This window comes from Dunckerocampus dactyliophorus, chromosome 3, assembly GCF_027744805.1.
Source record: "Dunckerocampus dactyliophorus isolate RoL2022-P2 chromosome 3, RoL_Ddac_1.1, whole genome shotgun sequence".
Taxonomy (NCBI): Eukaryota; Metazoa; Chordata; class Actinopteri; order Syngnathiformes; family Syngnathidae; genus Dunckerocampus; species Dunckerocampus dactyliophorus.
This window is the reverse complement of record NC_072821.1, coordinates 15,437,068-15,458,236: the sequence shown is the minus strand read 5'-3', so window position 1 is coordinate 15,458,236 and position 21,169 is coordinate 15,437,068. Positions and strand designations below refer to the sequence as shown.

The 21,169-nt window shown below is 40.0% G+C and overlaps 2 protein-coding genes across 5 annotated transcripts; one reads left to right on the top strand and one right to left on the bottom strand.

Moving 5' to 3' along the window:
• Nucleotides 1-64: 64 nt before the first annotated feature.
• Nucleotides 65-15,676, bottom strand: calca (calcitonin/calcitonin-related polypeptide, alpha). Of its 3 annotated transcripts, XM_054771286.1 has the most exons (6): nucleotides 14,895-15,672; nucleotides 3,554-3,691; nucleotides 3,311-3,402; nucleotides 3,093-3,221; nucleotides 1,487-1,673; nucleotides 65-496 (listed from the first exon to the last, which is right to left on the bottom strand). In XM_054771286.1, the coding sequence occupies exons 2-5, from the start codon at nucleotides 3,554-3,556 to the stop codon at nucleotides 1,511-1,513; spliced, it is 387 nt and encodes a 128-aa protein (XP_054627261.1). In that variant the 5' UTR covers nucleotides 3,557-3,691; nucleotides 14,895-15,672; the 3' UTR covers nucleotides 65-496; nucleotides 1,487-1,510. The 3 variants fall into 3 exon arrangements, with proteins under 3 accessions (XP_054627261.1, XP_054627260.1, XP_054627259.1); XM_054771285.1 differs by lacking the exons at nucleotides 65-496; nucleotides 1,487-1,673 and adding an exon at nucleotides 2,310-2,763 and having other exon boundaries at nucleotides 3,093-3,218; nucleotides 14,895-15,676; XM_054771284.1 differs by lacking the exons at nucleotides 65-496; nucleotides 1,487-1,673 and adding an exon at nucleotides 2,310-2,763 and having other exon boundaries at nucleotides 14,895-15,411.
• Nucleotides 8,996-16,028, top strand: LOC129178752 (vitamin D 25-hydroxylase). Of its 2 annotated transcripts, XM_054771282.1 has the most exons (6): nucleotides 8,996-9,332; nucleotides 9,551-9,692; nucleotides 9,766-10,398; nucleotides 13,478-13,674; nucleotides 13,747-13,807; nucleotides 14,966-16,028. In XM_054771282.1, the coding sequence occupies exons 1-6, from the start codon at nucleotides 9,003-9,005 to the stop codon at nucleotides 15,169-15,171; spliced, it is 1,569 nt and encodes a 522-aa protein (XP_054627257.1). In that variant the 5' UTR covers nucleotides 8,996-9,002; the 3' UTR covers nucleotides 15,172-16,028. The 2 variants fall into 2 exon arrangements, with proteins under 2 accessions (XP_054627257.1, XP_054627256.1); XM_054771281.1 differs by having other exon boundaries at nucleotides 13,478-13,807.
• Nucleotides 16,029-21,169: the final 5,141 nt, after the last annotated feature.

Below are 21,169 nucleotides of genomic sequence, written 5' to 3'. Positions count from 1 at the left end.
GTTCATGTTGCAGCGTGGTTTACTGCTCCTCCGCACAAAAATACAAGAAGACTAAAATGTGTAGTGTAGCTAAATTACAATTTATTACCGCTTTCAGCTCACAATTATTCCGTGGATTATATTACATAGTCACAGTCATAAACACAGGTTTCACCATTGCATTTGCAATGTGCACTATGATTAAATATGATGGCATGATTTACTTGAAGGCACAAGACAGCCACAGTCGTTCCGGGTTTCATGGGCGCTGCAGATGCACAGTCAAACTTCTAGTATGAAACATGATACTGCTCACACAGGTCAAAAGGCCGGCTGAGTTACAGGCTCCTCCATCCTCTCTGCTTGCAAAGCTCAATATCTTCCCAACGCGAGTATAATTTACAACTGTGTGCTTAACTACAGGCTAACAATAAACACCAGCAGTGGTGTGGGAATAAAACATCAGTTCATAAAGTGTGAAGTGGAGGCACAATGATGCAGCTCGGTCTCTTCAAGCCTAAAAAAGCAGAGTCAAGAGAACAAAAATGGTTATATTTTACTTTAATGATGTATTATATCAGGGGTGCCCAAAGTGCGGCCCGGTGGCCATTTGCGGCATGCAGCTGTTTTTTGTTGTTGTTGTTGGCCCACGGCACATTCTAAAAACATAATTAAACTAGAAATCTAAATAAAAAATAAATGCACAGCAAAAATGGAAAAGTCAGTATAATTTTTCAAGAAGTCACAATGTTAAGTGAAAAATGATGTAATGTTATTATGACCAAAAACGACGTCATTTTAGAAGGTTTATAGAAAGAAAGTTTAGAAAGTAGAAGGTTTAGAAAGTTTAAATGTTAAAAAATACAGACGTTATTTTTTTTAAGTTGTAATATTATGAGAAACTAACAAAACAACGAATGAAGTTGTAATTATTGGAAAATTAGGTTGCGGAAAAAGTTATAATGTTACGAGAATAACGGCAAAATATTATGGAAATAAAGTCATAATTACAAGACAAAAATTGACAAGAAAAAAGTTGAAGTAGTTGGAAAATAAACACAAAAAACAACAGCAGAAATGGAAAAAAAACCAGCTGTAATTTTGCAAGAATAAAGTCAAAATATATTCTAACGAGAGAAAAAAAACGTCGTAATTTTACGAGCATAAACTTGTAATATTATGAGGCAAAATAATGTCATTTTAGTGGCATAGTGTTAAAACTGTTATTTTAATAATATTAATCTTAGAACTTTTTAAAAGCCGTAATATTATAAGAAACAAACAAAATAAAGTTGTAATTTTTGGCATATATATAACTTCTGAGCATATCTTCATGTGTTGGTTCACAAATTATCAAAGTGGCCCTTGCAACCTTTCATTTTTCAGATGTTGTCCTCGGTAGAAAAAGTTTGGACACCCCAGATGTGTATGATGTTTTTCCTATTTTGGTGAGGATGTCATGACTTGGCTAATATTTATAACAGCAGTGAGTCGAACGTCGTCGTACCATATACTGTACATGCTTGCGTGCTCATTCAGGGCTGCGTCGCCTCCGTTTTCCAAACGCCTGGGCACCCACGCCGGTGGCCACAAAGTTACGATAGCCCAGACCTCCCGATCGACTCAAGTAGTCGGCCAAGCGGTGGGTTACACAGGTGGCAGTGTTGCATGCCCTCTTCTGTGCTGTTGTGTTGCTGACAGAAGACATTTAAGTGACATTCAAGATCAAAAAGGACTCATCATTCTTCATTCTTCCAAACAAGAATAAAGTACATATTGGCATTTTTAGCCTTTTCATATTGCTTACTGCGATCCAATACAATTTTCAGATAATTATTTTAATTATATATTATTATACTGGGTTTTGATTGACACTTTTAGAATTTTTTTTGAAAATATTGACTTAATTTAATTACTTTTATGATTAAATGTTTATATTTCTGTACTTTTGCATTACTTGTTTTTGGGTGTTTATATTATAATTGATGAATATGCTGCAAAGTAGTTTATATCTACTTGAATAAGAATAATAATTATATATACAGTACATATATTTTATTCTCTCTCTCTCTCTCTCTCTCTATATATATATATATATATATACATACATATATACATATATACTTTTCTATATAAAATTAATCTCAAATTAGTATATATATCATATATAAAATTCAATATGGAATATACAGTATATATATATATATATATATATATATATATATATATATATATATATGTATTTTACATATACACATTTAGGAAGTAATGCCATTTGGAAAAAAATATGTTTATTGTTAATAATACTAATAATAATGTGTTTAAGTTGTTTTTTTATTGTGTAATAATGTGTGAAGTGATACATCCATCAAATGCTAGACAAAAGTGAATGATACCATTGATAACAATGTTCATACCATAAGCTTATACTGGATCATGTATTTCTTGAGCTGAGAAGAAGGCGTAAAAATGAAATGTGGGACATTCCTCTGAAGTGAGTCGGGTACAACTACATGCATCAGCAGTCCCAAGTGCACACACTGTATATAGAGACGGATGAACAAGCAGCGAGATGACCAAGGAAGAGAGAGTACATACTGAACACATCAATTATACGTGTCTCCATAATGTTCATATTGCTCAGCTAGACTTCTCTTCTTTCCAGGTGTCCCTGCTCCCACGTCTGTGCGGGGATACGTTTGGAGTTTGTGAATATCCTGGGACAGTTTGCCCAACACACAAGTGCTTAAGCCGGTGCAGCGCTTTGATATGGATCTATCTGGGCTGTTAAAGAGACAGACATGCAGAGACAGCTCACAGTGACAATGACATGATGCAGGTACATACTGTGTGCATAATATTCCATGCATTACATTGCATGCATGGAAACGGGCATGCTAACAAATCACCATATAAACACATTATCAGCTAAGACACCATTGCTTGATCGTGATCATGATTGCTGACATACAGAACACTACCATGCTAAATTCATAGACACCGTTTTGTAGTGAATGAATGACTGAATGCGATCCAGTGCATTTGGGAGCTAAGGCCGAAAGTAGATGCCGCTATTACATACCAAGAGAGACAGATGGCTAGATCCATATTACCTGTTTCCATCAGCTGTTTGGTGATCATCATCTAAAGCAAGCTGCATAAATTCTTTAATAGCTCGTAGTAACTTCTGAATATCATCATTGGATAGAGTGACTCCATCTGTCATGGGGTCTTCACGACTTCTGAAATACAGCGTAGTTAGATGCTTCTGTGCTAAATACATCAAGAATGTAATCGTTTATGTGCAGTGCCGTCTTCCTACGTGTCTTACCTTGATGGTGCTGCCTGTGAGATGTACATTTGACAGAAGGTCAGCACACAGGCAAGAAGAAGAGTCCCGAATTTCAGTGTGATCATGACTCCCTGGGGGGGGGAAAAACATACATGCACAGTCCAAAAAAAAAAACAGTATCCTCTCAGTGCACTGTGCCCGATACGAGCCTCTATACAAACTCCACCTACAAGAGGTTGGTGAACAGTGTTTTACCAATATAAAGAGTCAGTATCTACTTACCATAAGCCGGTATTGGTGGAGGAAACTGAAGGCTCAAGTGAGGATGTGCTGGCCGCTCCCACAGAACAGGCTTTTATGTACGTTCCCCTGGGTTCTGTGAGCACTTGATCATGGTCCACTGGCAGCCAATCACAGGTCCTGGTAAAGCATTAAAAAATCAGAAGCAAATGACATCATTGCATCATGATCATGAATATGTTGTAAATGTCAGGGGAGTTGAATGATTGCTGTCAAAGTATCACATGTGACGTTTAGTCCCAGTGAGAGGTCAAGAGCTTTGCCGGTGAACCCACCTTGCTCTGCGAAAATCTACCCATTCCACCATTCATTTTAAATGAAAGCAACAACATGTAGTAAGTGTGCCCTCAAATAACAACTTCCAAATTCTGTCAGGGAAAAGTGTAAGATACTCTTCAGCTGTTCCATAGATTGTATTTGCTAAATTAATAGGTTACCTTTCTCGCTTTATTGGCAGCGACTGTGTTGCTTTTAGCAGTCATAATCTTTTGGGAACTCCTCATAACGCTACGTAATAATTATTTACTAGTTTTTTGTAAAATACACCAGCCGGCATGGCTACATGTTTGAGCGGAAGTAGAATAACATGATGTCAAACGCCCCCTATTACGTGAATGCGCACTGAGAACAAAGCCGAGAAACCGGCCTTGACAAAGTTAGCTGATAACCACCGTTGCAGTATTGTTTAGCTCTGTTTGGGGAATTTAGGTTTTGCTGAGCTGCATCTTGAGCACAAAGCCTGAGTTGGTTGAGCCACTTTCACAGGATACCTCCTTGCTCTGCCAGGGAAAAGTGTAAGACACAATCCTCCTGTTACATAGATTTTATTTGGCTTTATTTGATGTTTATTGTTATGCAGATTTGGAGCGTCTGGACCGGAGCAGGAGGGGATAGAGAAGAGGAGAAAAGAAGACAGACGGGGGAGTACAGGGACAATACAGAGATAGACAACAACACCAGCAACAACAACAATCGCAACAACACTATCAAAGCAAGAAAAACAAACAACAGGACTTCTTTCCCCCGCTGTGTTCCTGAACAGAATAAGTGTTATAGAAAATGGATCGACCTTAGATGTCCGTAAAAAATGTCCCTTCACTGATTTCAATGATCTCCACGTCAATGGTAGAAAGTAAAGGAAACTGCTGAACAGCACATTGTTACAAGAACTATGCATGTCCTTGCAGCTGACATGCAGCTGCAGCAAAAACGAGGTAAATTGCTGGGAACAGCAACAATTACACGATTCCCAGTCATCCAGATGGTAAATAATCATGTAAAACTGCAGTACGCAAGTGATGTGCTCATTGGAACATGACACAACGGAGGAAAACAGGAACTGTGGTTTGCCGGATCGTGATCAGTCTTAGAATTTCATTATATTCAGGAAAATGAATTAGACAGCAAAGCAATTTCCCAAGAAACCTCAGCTGCTTTATTGCTGGACACTACTCAGAGTAAAAGCTTTCTGTTCAACTCCTCCTTGCTAATTTTCAGATAGTAACACTTTCTTTTTAATCTAGCACTGAATAATAGCTTTACAGATGCCATGTCTGTGCAGGCGGTGCCTGTTGTGGCAAGGATGTCTACTATGGTACTGTTAGACGTTATAGTAAAGACAGCGTCTGTAATTACTTCTGGGGGTGAAAAAAATGAGGCAACTATTTGAGGTGTGGCATTATTAAGTCAAGGGGATTGTGCAAGGAGTCATTTAAAAAATGATTAACTGTGAAGGCAATGTTTTAACATTTAACACATTTCAGTTATAAAATGTAGAGTACTCACCACTAATGAATGATTGATGAGCCATACTGCACTGTTATAATTCCAGCAACGATTTATGATAATATAGTAATCCCTCATTTATCACAGTTAATGGGTTCCAGACCCAACTGTGATAAGTGAATTTCTGTGAAGTAGGATTCCAATTACATTTTTATAGTTAGAGCATAGAAAACCTGTTTACAATATTCTACATATGGTTTTTAACTTTATTAGAGCCTTCTAGACATGAAATAACACCCCCTTAGTTGCCTTTACGCTCTTATTACACAATAATATAATAACAGAAAATAAGCCATTTAAGACTTGAATAAGACTCATACTCGTGTGTGTTGCTATAAATATATGCAGGTGTTGGACAGGAAGTGGTGTCGGGGGTTCAGAGTTGAGTTTTAGTTTGCCGTGGGTAACATCAGCAACAATAGCCCGCGTTGTTGTTATTGTTGTTATTCGATCATTCAAACCTGCAATAAAAGCCTGTTGGTCTGGTGATCTAGTCTGGTACGTCTCACTGTGCTTATTACTGACACCTAGTGACCAGAGTAGAATACTATCGTCACATTATCACAGCGTCTTCTGAATCAAATGAACCAGTATACAAATATACTATCCATCCATCCATTTTCTATACCGCTTCTTCCTCATTAGGGTCGCAGGGGCATGCTGGAGCCTATCCGAGCTGACTTCGGGCGACAGGCGGGGTACACCCTGGACTGATCGCCAGCCAATCGCAGGGCAACAAATATACTGTTGTATTTAAATTAATTTAGCCATTTTTATGCTTAAAATGCTTAATTTATGTCAACAATAGGCCGTATTCAACCATGAAACAGCTTTAAACAGATTGAAACATGAAACAGATTTATTAATTACTATATTTTTGTAAGAACATGAAAGAGTGAAGCCAACAAAATTTGAACCGTGAAGTGGCGAGGGACGACTGTATATTAACTTGTGTTCACCTCGTTGCAAGTTTTGAGGCCAGATTGACTTTAGAAGCTAGTGCTTCCGTAGCCAAAGAAACGTTTGCGCCTCGGCACACAGCTATGATGCATTCATTTCGCAAACAAAGTGCGAAATCTTAAAGAACGCTAAATGAAAAAGCATTATCAGTGAAGCATAAAGACATAAACACGTAGAAATTGTGGGCTTTCTAAGAGTGGTGCATGTATGCTGTACATTGTACCTGTATTACCACGTATTATTGCTGACTTATTGTGAATGAGATGTGTTTTCTGCTGAAAAAACTGCCTATATTTGGCAAATATTTGGCAAAAATCTGCAAATTTGCGGAGACATGAATGTTGAATCGTGAATGTGCGATGATCCACTGTTGGCATTTCACAGGTACAACAGACACCATATATAATATAAACAGACACAAAGCCTTGTGATGTTTCATTAATGGCTCGTATTGTGCTGCGGTGTTCCATTTCCGGTTCTATGGTTATCATCACACTTCTCCTCTTTGTCATCACAGGTACCCTTTTATAATGAAAGTCCCACCAGTTCTGCGTGACTTGGTAACGCCTGTTTGAAGTCCTAATTTATTTTGACTTTTGAGGCATATTTTCCAGAATATGTTAAAGATTTTGGGGGTGTTTGACTTTGGAGGTTCTCCTGTATATTTCAAAAGAGGACCGTTTTTAACCCAAGCCCTGACGAGATGATGCTGCGATAGGAACATACTTATTTGATTATACTTCACAATTGCGTTTAATGCTTCCAGGGTTGTTGTTTTTTTAGTCAGGGGATCTGGCAGGAAGCAAATACACCATTTGCAAGAATGTCCTCATTAGGTAGCCCTAACAAACCTGAGTCATTGGCAGAGGTCTGGCGAGGCCATGTGAGGCAAACAATCTTGCCAGCTGTCTCAGCAGGAAGAAACAGCTGGATAAACAGCTTTGTGAATAATGAGGAGTGACTAAACATGGATGAACAAAAATTGGGCATCAACATTTCCTACCAATTCTGCTGTTCATTTGTTCAAAAAAGTGCTTTATATCTTTGCAATCTACTGAGTAAACCACTTGTATGTACTGTATACATATATATATATATATATATATATATATATATTTTTTTTTTTTTAAAGTGTGTAGACAAGTTCAGGGTTTTAGTCGACAAGCTTAGAGAGGTTGGAATGTAGTGCATACCTCCACCTTTAACCTCAAAATGTAGTAGTGCCTGACCTGAAGTACTTGTCTACATTTGAAGGATCAGCACCTGGTGACTTACTGGGCCGAGTTTTCTTTTGCCGAAAGAGCAAAACTGGCTAAAATATGAACATCGTGTCATTACAACTCTTCAATTACTAAAAGTCGAAAACCACCAGCGTTTGGTCTTCAGCATCCCAAAGCTGTAATTGACATTCCCGCTTTTATCGATTATGATTTGGCTGTGCAACATTTTTCTTTCCTTATATAAACCTACTTGTGACTAATAGAAATCTATATGACCACTCACCGGCCACAGCATTGGGTACACGTGCACAACAGAGGGATTAACAATATGTTTATTATTGTGGTTATAGTTTGCATTGCTGTGTATCACAAGCTGATGGTGGGCATGGCCATTAGGATCCAGTTTTCATGTGTTGGTACTCAATAAACCAGAAGGGTGCAAGAAGTCACACGAGGAACAGCAACATACCTCGTCTAGTTACACAGCATAAATGGTTGCACATGGTGACTTCCTGTTCAGTGTACAGTAAGCTTCAAAATAAAAGACACGGAACGTGCATGACATGTGAGCAAAGGTAAGGCTCCTGAAGTCAGCAGTGTTTTTTATTAGAAGACGAGGACTTCATGACATTTTTCACAAATTGGAAGTTGAAGTTAATGTAATGTACACGTATACGTTTACTAGTGTGTTTAGATAAGTCGTTACTTCTTAATAAAAAGGATAGGAAAGTCAGGGAATCATCCAGGCAAGAAAGAGAAGGAAAAGAGAGTGAGACAAATAGCAGGTCCTGATACAGTAAATGCGCTTCAAATAATGAATTCATTGATGAAGCCTATGTGTGCACATTCCTATGCATACCCCACAGGGCTAAGCCCCCCTGCCCCTAACTTTCAACCCTAGTGACGTCCCTGCTCGGGACCAATTGTGGCCTGCAACTACTTTTTTTTTTAGCCTACTGGCCTGTGGCACATTATAGAAATAAAATATAACCCCCCCAAAATGGGCAAAATAGAGCAAAAAGCATTTAGTAAAAAGCATTTAGTATTTAGTAATAACAAACATTTTTCTTTATTCTCATTATTATTTAACTTTTTGCGGTTATTTACAAAATTCAAAATATATAAAATCGTCCCTAGAAAGCTTAGCTTTTTCAGTACACGGCCCTCCGTGGATGAAATGTTTTCGAATGCACCTTAAATAGAAACTATACGGTTTATAAAAAAAATAATGGAGGAGTCTTTTTATATAAAAGCGGACGCGCTGTTATTTTCAAAGCCACCATTTTTGATGCTATTCGCAAAGGCAATGAGCATAATTGTACACATGATATAAACTGTCTTCATAAGGTTATAACACCCCCCCCTAAAATGATCCGGATTATTGATCAAGAGCAGAGCAAAGTTCAGTAACAGCTGTCTTTCTGGCCAATCTTCGTCCAGAAGGCGGGGGATAGAAAATGTGCAAGATGATACATATGTTCTCCGGAGCTTCAAGCCAAGCAGTCCAGGTCGGCGGAGGGAGGCGAGCTGTGCACGGAGCACACTTTCTAGCAAAGATGGTCTCAATTAAATCGCCGTCGTCTCTGGCGCACATGTCCTTCTCGCAGGCTCTCCTGGTTGTGGGCTGCGTGAGCTTCGTTCTCCTCGCTGTCCTGCTGCTCCGGCAGCTAGTCAAGCAGAGAAGACCCCCGGGGTTCCCCCCAGGGCCTTCCCCCATCCCTGTCATCGGGAATATTCTGTCTCTGGTCACCGAGCCACACGTCTTCCTCAAGAAGCAGAGTGAAGTTCACGGACAGGTACGCGCATTGTCTCACTGCACAGCAATGCACATGCACGCTAAAACGCGTGCACGGTTACGAAACCAACACATGCAGCCTCCTGCAGAAAGTCTACTGCCTTGACTGGCCTGACTTCTTATGTAAATGGCTTCAACTCACTCTAGCTCGTGCATATAGTTTGTGTGCAGGCTTCACCCATTTTGCACAAGTCTCATGTTGTCATGTGCGTGGTGCAGATTTTCAGTCTGGACCTGGGAGGAATCCTGACTGTGGTGTTAAACGGCTACGACTGCATCAGAGAATGTCTTTACCATCAGAGCGAGGTGTTTGCTGATCGGCCATCTTTGCCTCTCTTCAAGAAAATGACCAAAATGGGCGGTAAGAGCCACACAAAAGATGGCATTTCATTTGGACTGCAGTAATGAAGCGTTCACCTGACTGTCTTCTCAAGGTCTTCTTAATTGCAAGTACGGCAAAGGCTGGATCGAACACCGAAAACTGGCCTGCAACTCGTTCCGCTACTTTGGCAGCGGTCAGAGGCTCTTCGAGAGGAAGATCTCGGAAGAGTGCATGTTCTTCGTGGACGCCATCGACGAGCACAAGGGCAAGCCCTTCAACCCCAAACACCTGGTGACCAACGCCGTGTCCAACATCACAAACCTGATCATTTTTGGACAGCGCTTCAGCTATGACGACCGCAACTTCCAGCACATGATTGAGATCTTCAGCGAAAACGTGGAGCTAGCAGTAAGCGGCTGGGCCTTCCTCTACAATGCCTTCCCTTGGATCGAGTACCTGCCCTTTGGGAAGCACCAGAAGCTCTTCCGCAATGCCGCTGAGGTTTACGACTTCCTGCTGCAGGTTATTAAGAGCTTTTCCAGGGGCAGGGTGCCCCATGTACCTCGGCACTACGTCGATGCCTACTTGGATGAGTTGGAGCAGAACGCAGCAAACCCAAATGCCTCCTTCTCCTATGAGAACCTCATCTATTCAGTGGGGGAGCTCATCATAGCTGGCACGGAGACCACCACCAACACCCTGAGATGGGCCATGCTGTACATGGCCCTTTACCCCAACATTCAAGGTCAGCTATCGTGTCGAAAGTTTGCACTACCACAACAGCACTTAGACCGTAGACCTCTGCCGAGGCTTACCAACCCCAAACCTGCACTAACTTGCATCTATACCCCATTGCCGTTAAGATTCATTCAACAAATTGAATTTTTTCATCCTTGCAACATTCCAACATATTTTTTTTTTAATTCTTACACGATGCATTGTTGGCTTAGTTTTTGAGTAACCTGACTGTAACAAGCGGATCATATCAAACAATAGAATGCAGACTTCCACAAAAACGAAACCATCTAACTTTAGATCAACACCAGATTGTCCTCCTTAAAAAAAAAAACATATCTCATAATGAAAAATAGCATTTTGCACATTCACATCAACATTAAATGGGCCTATGCCCCCATGCCTATGAGTTTTTGTCAATGTTAAAGTCGTTTTTGATCAATACTGCTAAGAAACAAACAAAAAAAAGACAGAAGGCTAGGGACAAATCTATGGGCAGACCTCCACCAAGGCCTAACAATCCAAAAGTGAAAACAGATTCATGCATCTATACTTTTATCTGGAGCCACAACAAAATGTATGTTCCTTGCCTCCAAAGAGTGCAAGAAGTCTGTTAAGTAGCTTTTGTGTATTGCTTTTTTGTGTGATCTTGCTAAGAAACGGGACGAACCCATATCTCCACCAAGGCCTCAAAACTGAAATATGGATCAACACCTCCTGAGAAGGCCTTCATTTTCATTACATTACATTTACATTTTGCCTACATTAGATTCATGCATTATTCCCTAAAACAGGGGATTTCAAAGTGTGGCAGTGAGCCTCCCCTCAGAGAATTTACAGCGGATCCCCGTTCAGTAGCGATTCAGCATTCACGGCCCCTCAAATTTGCAAATTTTGCATAAAAAAAAAATATTGACTTGTATTTTTTTTGTTCTAAAATATGCAATTTTTTCTCCAGAAAACACGTCATTCACCCCAAATCGGTAACAATTCATAAATACGTAATAACACAGGTAAAATGAACAGCACACATGTACCACTGTTAAACCCCCCCACAATGTTTACATTTTTATGTCTTCATGCTTAGCTGATAATGTTTAGGGGAAGCAAGCCATGTGTCAAAAAATAATAATTTTTCCCGTTCACTGGTAGAACCGGAATGTAACCCACCCCCTGGAAATGTGGGGATGGACTGTGACACACTGGATGCCCCCTGTAATCCTTGCAAAACAGTTTCCGTTTTTCTGCTCAGTCCAGACGGTTTACTCGTTTCCTCGCTCATATCAGGAACTACTAAGCAAATTCATTGTGTTTGACAAAAGTTAGCTTCCAAGGCTTGAAAAAGACGTTTTCCTTTATTTTTATCGAGCTTCTGCTCATGTTGCGGTGCTTGCCTCACGCTTTGAAAACCCCTGATGTATCAAATTAAAGAAAACATCAACAAGAGTGAAAAATGAATCCTGGGTGCTCACCTTTATTTGGATCCACGACAAAATGTAATTCCTTGGATCTATCCACTAACTGACAACAAACATAACTAGTGCGCGTGTGGCAAGAAGAGGCGGAATATAATGTAGTCCGTTGGATTGTTGGCACCATCGAGGCAGCAGGACGACCCCGCTGCGTATAGTCCCTTCACGTAGATTTTGTGTAAATCTGCTAGGAAACAAACAAGGGCACTCAAAGTAGTGCTTATCCACACCAAGGCCACATCTGTCAGCATTTGCATTAGAAAATAAGGGAAATGTTCCAGAAAAATAAGGGAAAATGACTTAAAATAAGCGAAATCCTGATCTTCCATGAGAATTTCCTTCCTTGGTTCCATGCTTGACAGAGTTTCTTGTCTTTCAGACAAATTGGAAACTGTGTAGTTCCACTGGAAATGATTCAATCCTCACTTTAAAATACATGGATTTATGTTGACTATGTAAACGTGCATTAGTTAGCAACAAACCAACAAAACAAGAACAAGTGAAATAGTTCGACACGTCTAATATTGTATTACGAAAGTTACTATTCTTTTTTTTAATGGGCCATCTCTTGAAAGTTCTTACATTTTGAAAAGTCATTGGACTTATGAAGTGCAACTGTATGTTTCCTTATATTCGATTACAACCTTTTCATTATTATCATTACCTTTCTTCATGAATTGACTGAGAGGGAGAAGGAAGGTCACATGGTTCTACTACTACTTACAGCGTGGTGATCATTTCCACTGTGCTGTCCATCCATCCATCCATCCATCCATCCATCCATCCATCCATCCATCCATTTTCTTCTTCTTATCCGCGTCCAGGTTGCAGGGGCAGCAGACTCAGTAGGGAAGGCCAGACTTCCCGGTCCCTGGCCACCTCTAATACCGCCATAGTGAGGACACCGTCGAGTGTGAGACATAATCCCTGCAGTGTGTCCTAGGGCTGCTCTGGGGACTTCTCCTGGCTGGGCATGCCCAGAACGAACTAGACGCCCAAGCCACCTCAACTGGCTCCTCTCGATGTGAAGGAGCAGCAGCTCTACTCTGATCTCCTCCTGGATGTCCGAGCCTAAAACATAGTCTTATACACAATACATAATCAATAAATAGCTTTAGATTGCTATAATGTACAATGTAATGGGAAGTTGGGGGTCCACTGTCTCAGGGTGAGTCCAGCTACCCTACGGAGGAATCGAATTTCAGCCACTTTGCCTTTCGGCTCAGCTGACCTGTCAGTCTCGACCTTCCTTCACTTGTGAAGAAGACCCCGAGATACTTTAACTCCTCTACCTGGGGAAGACCTCACTCTCAACCCGAAGGGTACAAGCCACCCTTTTCCGCCTCAGAACCAAGGCCTCACCCGAGATGAGACCCTCAATGTCTTGCCTGCACCTAGAAATTGCGTCCATAAAAATTATGAACAGAATCTGTTGAGAACTGTGCTGTAATCCACCAAATATGGTTCTTGCGTGATACAAGTCACCAAAATAAGCTCATTGGCAGTCCAGGGCAGGCATTTATTGTGGTGCCAAGAGATGCAATTGCTACTTTGCTGTTTTGTTGTGCAACATGCATCATTTCTAACTGTGTGCGTGTCTTGTTGTGTGCAACAAAGAGAGGGTCCACAGAGAGATCGACAGCGTGCTGACCAATGGCCGCGCCCCCTCTTTGGATGACAAACAGAAGATGCCCTTCGTGGAGGCGGTTCTACACGAGACCCTGCGCTTCTGCAACATTGTTCCCCTGGGGATTTTCCGGGCCACCTCCCAGGATGCACAAGTGAACGGCTACACCATTCCCAAAGGCACCATGGTGATCACTAATCTGTATTCGGTGCACTTTGATGAGAAATACTGGACGGACCCAGGAGTTTTCTCACCACAGAGGTTTCTGGACAGCTGTGGTAACTTTGTGAGACGTGAAGCCTTCTTGCCATTTTCACTGGGTTAGTAGTCTCTTTGGACCTTTTCAGTCATTAGTGTTTGTATGAAATGGTCATCAGCTTTTGGTCAGACTGTACATGTAACACAAACTTATACACAAGCTGGATGAAAAAGTCTGCATTATTTAATATTGTGCTGCACTACATCGCACTGAGACGTGTTTTCTAATATTTGATAACACTCGTGATGACTGAATTTCTACAAAGTAGGATTCCTTTTCTATAAAATTGAATATTTTCATAGTAAGAGCATAGAAAACCTGTTTTCAGCCTTCTAAATACAGTTTTTAACATTATTAGAGCCCTCTGGACATGAAATAAAACCCTATAGTCACCTCTACACTCGTATTACCCAATGTGGTAGACATAAAAAGAGTAAATAAACCATTTAAGACATAAAAAAGACTAAATGAGTTCCCTACGGGAGCTGAGTGACGGGCAGACAGGAAATGACATCGAGGGTTCAGATTTGAGTTTCAGCTTTGCGTGGGTAATGGCTGCAACAGTAGCCCAGGTTTTTATTAGGGATTATTGGGCCAATTGTGAGATCATTCAAACCTGCAATAAAAGCCTGTATTGTTCCGGTGATTAAGTGTGGTGATCGTGTGTCTCACCGAACATCACAATAACATTGCAACAACAGTGGTGACTCGTGTTTGAATACTACTTGTACATATCATCAACATCTTTGAATGTCTCTTGTATTTGTATTTGAGTTTATTTGGCCATCTTTATGCTTGAAAATGCTAAATTTAGCCATAAAATACGTAGAATTTGCTCAAATAAGCATATTTTTTGACTAATAATATAGGCTTTATCCAACCATGAAACAGTATGATTTATTTTTTTTATATATTTTTTAAAAACTGTGATAGAGTGACACCGTGACATTCGAGCACGAAGTGGCAAGGGACACCTGGCGTTAAATAAGGTAACCAATATATTAGAAACAGCTTTCATTGTGATGCAGTGCAATACACTACAATCACTAAAAAAAAGTTAAAAAGTTAATACCTCTCTGACCAAACTTGAAAAATGTATTTAAAATGTTTGTATTTATTTGATTTGTATTCTGTTCATGTGTTCATACCTCATGTTGTGATTGTTGGGCTTGGTTAGAATGAAGAGTCTAAACTGAGGCTTTGTCTTTCTGTCCCCCAGGGAGGCGTCACTGTGTTGGCGAGCAGCTGGCCCGAATGGAGATGTTTCTCTTTTTCACGACTTTGCTCCAGAGGTTCCACCTTCAGTTCCCGCCAGGTAGCGTTCCCACAGTGGCTCCCAAACTGGGCATGACTTTGCAGCCTAAGCCTTACTCCATCTGCGCCATCCGCAGGCAGCACTTTGGAGACACTCCTTATCCCAAATAGGGCAGTGATTTGTCCCTAGCCTTCATGTTACAATAAAACAACATCCGCTTTTGTACAACTCCACAACACACAGGTGCAACATAAGACTGTATCATTCGGGACTGTGATGGTGCATTTTTGGACTCATTCTTACACACGGACGCGTGATCTGGTTTACTTGCTTATCAAATCTTTGTACTGGGCAATATGCATGTTTGCACAATAGACATAATGCTGTGCAAAGACAGACGTGTTATCGATTGAGTTCTGCCTAGCATACAGCAGTTCTGAGCACAGGATACAAAATGTCTATGAACTTTGACGATCCAGGGATGTGTTGGGTATAAGTCAATGATTGATACTAAGTACACGTGTGCTGGTTCAGAGCCCTTCCTGCTCAGGGCAGCGTCAGGCCAGGCAAATGATACCACTGATTCGGACCTGTGGGCAGAAACAAGACTTTCCAAGAATGTTCCACACACAGTATGCTAAGGCTGGAAACGGGCCAGCTTTGCGTCATCTGAAGCGACTTTGACACCATCTCCAGGGAGAGAGCTTTTTGGAAGAACTTTCTCTTGGAAGTTCCAATGCAAAAGATGGTGGATTTCTAGAAATCACTCTTTTATTTCTACTTCCTGATGGTGCTTATCGGTACTTACAAAGTATTTTTTATTGATGGGTATTTGTATGTGTTCCACTACACAACTTCTACAAGCGTCTGTCTTCCCATCCTGTGCATTGTCAATACTTGAAGAATCAATGGATAAGTGAGAGCCACAATATAGTACGTAAGCAGGAATAAATGACTGTGTTGGACTTGGAAATTTGACACATCATGACTTGAATTATTAGGTTTTTTTGTCAATTGAAATACTAAATGTAAAAAGTATTAAACATGTTCATTGTTGTCGAGTGTCTGTGTTATGTTTATGAATGGGATGATTGGTTGTCGAGTACCAGCAACCATTTTGTTATATATACAGTATATCTATATATATACTGTATATATATATAGATATATATATATCTATATATGGATATATAGATGGATAGATGCTGTATATAGTGAGTGTACAGATTGTATAGCGGTATAGACAGTGACGTGCAGTGAGGTTCATGGCTGTTGAGGCACTGACTCCTTTGGAGTTCTTTTAACACAGGTTGCTAATGAAGAGGATAAGAAACAGAAGAGTATAATTTACTTTTGTGCTTTTACTTTGATTTTTTTAATGTATTTTTTAAATTTGCTTACATTTGATCTATTTATCTGTATATGGAGTACATTCACGCTGTCCTTCTCCAAGAAAAGTTCTGACACTTTGTTGTAAAAGTCTGACCACCTTCTGGTGATCTTGGATCTAAAATCCTCCTTCTTGGCAGTCAAATTCATTCATTCATTCAGCAGAGCACAGAAATATATTTAATGCATTTCACTTGCTGCTCTCCAGCTGGTGCTGCTGTCACACACACACACGCCCGCCCCCACCTCTTCAGGATAAAGCAAGTACTGCAAGCGCCTCCACGTATGACATTTCTATGTATTTTAATGCACGATTAGCAAGAATAATGATGTCATAATTCCATAAAAATACTACACAGGCTGTAGAAAGTCACGGTGTATCGTAAATGTTTCTGCTACGTGATATTTTTGGTGCCATGCTGACAAACGAACTGGCAGGCGCCATGATCCAACTCAGTGCACTCACTCACTGGACTCAGACACTAGGCGGCGCTTGCACACTAAGCCAAGAAGAGATGCTCGCAGCAGCCTCATCTTAGGTTTCGGTCCTGTATTTGATCGGGAAATGTGCAAATTCAGCAATTCTTACTTAAGAAAATGTCTTTTGGAATTACAGAAAATATATTTACAATACAGTTCAATGGACAAATATTAATATGGACTTTATGTTATTGGTTTTTTCAATTTTTCATCATGAAGCTTTGCCTCATCTGCGTCCCCTGACCGCATGTCACCGAGTATAGATTTACTACTCTCCGAAAGCAAGTCAATACTCAGCCATTATTGTCTAAATAGTTAACAACACACGTCATCACCTCACAGTGACATGTCTGAAGTGTCAATATTTAGTGTGAGCACCGTTCTTACTAAAACTGCCTTAATCTTCATATAAATTCACCACAGCTGCACGTTATTACTGGAATCCTCCTCCATGATGATGTCAGAGCCGGTGGTTGTTAGAAACCTTGCACTCCTCCACCTTCCTTTTGCTCGAGTTTGTCCCAAAGGTGCTTCATTTATTCTTACCCTCCTGCTTCCTCAGCAAGGCATTTACCATGTTGGAAAACTGCCATGCCACCCCAAAGGACGGGGTCATGCTCAGCTTCAGCATGTCACAGTACACGTCTTCCCTCAATGAACCGCAGTACCCCAGTGCCAACAGCACTCATGCCGACCCAGACGACGATGCTCCCGCCAGCATGCTTGACGTTAGGCAGGACACAATTATCTTGGTACTCGCTGTGTAGACAATAATGACGGTTTTGTCCTTTTCAGTAGCCAGTAAATCTACACCGCTGTATGTTTGAATTCTATAGAATTAGAATCATTTCCGCTCTTTTATCAGGGAGTGTATTATGCCGCCGACTGCTGAACAATGACGTTCCGAGATAATTCTCAACCTTTTTTTTTTTTCTCTGCATAACTTGCTAAAAAAATCCCAGCGATCTCTCACACACGTTGCCAAAAACCAACGAGAGTTGTGTTTCCTTTGAGGGATGGTGCTTTATGACAGCTATAAATAACAACCAAAAAAAAAACAGTTGGCCCACAGTGTAGATAAGGATGAATGGTTACATTAGATAAACACACGTTTACTGATGCGACAGATCATTGAACAGGCATCAGAGGTGGACACGGTGGTTTAAAGGACTACACAGTTAGAAGCAGACACCATTGAACAGAATACTAACTGCTGATGGATCCAAGGTAAAGAATCAATGAGGCTCTAACCTGAGTCCAGTCTGACTTCTGCTACTGTCGCTGCTTCGTTGACATACATTACTGGAACATTCATGTCACAGCAGACTGTACGTACTGTGGGTCAAGTTTGGCACTAGTTGGGTCCACACAGTGAAGGAGAGACGATGAAATAGAATGCAATACTGGTACACTGCAAAAAATGAAATCTAAGCAAGATTAAATATCTAGCCATCTTCTTTACTGCTTGTCTTCATAAGGGGCGCATGTGAGCTGGAGCCTATCCCAGCTGACTGTAGGCGATAGGTGGGGTACACCCTGGACTGGTTACCTGTCAATCACAGGACACATAAAAAAAACAAAAACAAGCATTCACACACACATTCACGCCTATGCACAGTTTAGTCTACAACTGACCTAACATGCATGTTATGGAGATGCGGGAGGATGGTGAAGTTAAGCCCACACAGGTGACATGCAAACGCCACACAAAAATGTTCCAACCTAAGAATCAAACTTGGCTCTCCTGACTGTGAGGCAGCTGTACTAACCACTAGGTCAAACCCCTATGCCAAAAATCAAATGTCTGAATTTGAAACATAATATATATTTTCTTACTATGTTTGAGCAATTTGCTTAAGCAAAGTAAAACAAAAAAAATGTAACTTCCACCATGTTGCCAAGTCAAATGATTTTGTTCTATTGGCAGATTATTTCGCTTGTACGGTTGTCCCAGGTTGTCGCCAAATTGCGCTTCAAATTTCGCAGCTTCACTCTATAATGGTTTTTCAAAATATATGAATTAATACATCATCACTGTTTTGTGGATGAATACGGCTTATTTGTCAACAATACGCATATTCAAGCAAATGATCTGTATTAATAATTTTCGAAAATGGGTGAAAATGGGTAAGTGAACTAAAATGCATATATAAGGCATTCAGAAGACACACCGAAATACACGTTCATATGTAATATTCTACACTGGTCACTCGTGTCAGTGATGTTACACTCATGACACAATAGTACTGGAAAAAAACAGAAGTAAAAAAGAAACACGAAACTCGGCCAAGGCTAACATGCGTGAGTCTATTTTATCTTATTTTTGATTATAATGTCTACGATATTGGGTAATATGTGTGTAAAGGTGACTATAGGGGTGTTACTTCATGTCTAGAGGGCTCTAATAATGTCAATAACCATATTTAGAAGGTCATAAACAGTTTTTCTATGCTCGAACTACGATAATATTCCATTTATAAATAAGAAATCCTACTTCGGGGAAATTCACTAGTCATGGTCGGGTCTGGAAACAACCAGGATAAACGAGAGAGGGCTGTATTAAGTTATGTTTGTGATTTTGGTATATGTAACAAAATGCTCTACAATAGTAAGAAAACATATTGTTTTGACATCAAGGTTTTTAAAAATATACATTTTTGCCCTTTTTTTTTCCCCAAGTGCCCTTAGATTTCAGGTTTTGCAGTGTAGATTGACAACCAGTGAATAGAAAAGAAAAACATGCCCATTACCACACGTCAATGAAAATACTGTAGATAAAAACCAATGACAGAATCTCCATATGTGTAGAAAATGGATGCATTCAATTGATTATTCAAAAATATATATATTTATGCACATACTCTTTTTTTTCTGTACAGTGCCGAACACTTGTCTGGTATTAAAACGAGGACAACTCTATTTCCCCCCCCCTCTTTATAAATGTTACTAGCTCAATTTGACTTTCTCCAGATATTGATTATGATTTATAAAGTGATAAAGAGGCAAAAATGGATCCTTCCCTTTCATAAAATGAAATGCTGAGATAGATGGGTCCCTTCTTCACACTGGCCACCACACAGACAAGTAAAAGAGATGAACCATGGAAATGGAATGACAAATGTTACCTCATGACATGCTGGAGAATTTGTCAAACGTGTCGTGGCTGCAGTCTGCTGACTGTCAAATAAGTGTTTCTGCAGTGAGGTGGTTAAAAAGGTTATGCACAGTGTATGAATGGACAAAGTAAGCTCCTCTCACATCGAAGAGGATTTCCATTGCTTCAATTAGTAGTCCACTTGTTCATGGAGACATGACAACAAACTATGTCAGTTGCACACACGTATGATTTGCCTCACCTTTTTTTTTTTTTAAAGTCTATTCCATATTAATGACATAAATTCTTGCAAAGCAATCATTCAGCTTTGCATGAATCCTGAGTAACCTTTTAAAAAAGAATGACAGGAAATGAAAATTCAGCATTCCTGCTGTGATTGCTACAAAAAAGGAGGACACTACTGAAAGGACACACGAGCATACACACAAATTACGTACTAAAAAAAAAAAAAATCAAATGTTCTCTCTCTCTCTCTCTCTCCCTACTTATTATCTCTCCATCATATTCTTCCAAAAGAAAAGTTTCATATTCACTCACATTCCACACAAATTGAAGCCAAGCAAACAAAAAGTGGGTGGCACACATGAGTAAGAGCATCCAAAAGGATGCAGATATAATGCTAATCCTCAGTCAACATTTCAACAATGTCTCTGTGACTGAATGGGATACAGTGTTTCGTGTCACCAGCAAGGAGAGAACTGCACAAGCCAAGGCGCTGGGCCAATATGGACTCAGTAAAGGTTCAGACAGGCACATCTGATATGTGTATGTATCTACACTCCTGATCAAAATTTCAAGACTAGTTGAAAAATTGCAATCATTTACATTGTTGGAAGAGAGAAAGCTCTTTTTTTCCCCCCATCGAGAGATCATGACAATGTGAATACCTCACCGAAAATGATATTGAATCCACATTTTTGTCAAGATTTTGGCGTTTAAAGGCTGTGTTCTTTAAACGTTTGATCAGCTGATGAACATCCTATTTCAGTCTAATGGTTGTTTGCAATAAAGTGCTTACCCAAACATTTGCAACATTTCAATTGGTCTTAACCCTTTGATGAGGAGTATGTACTGTATGTGTGGGTGTGTGTGTGTGTATGTATATATAAAAAAAAATTATATATATATATACTGTACATACACACACACATCCAGTACATATATACAGTATGTATGTATATATA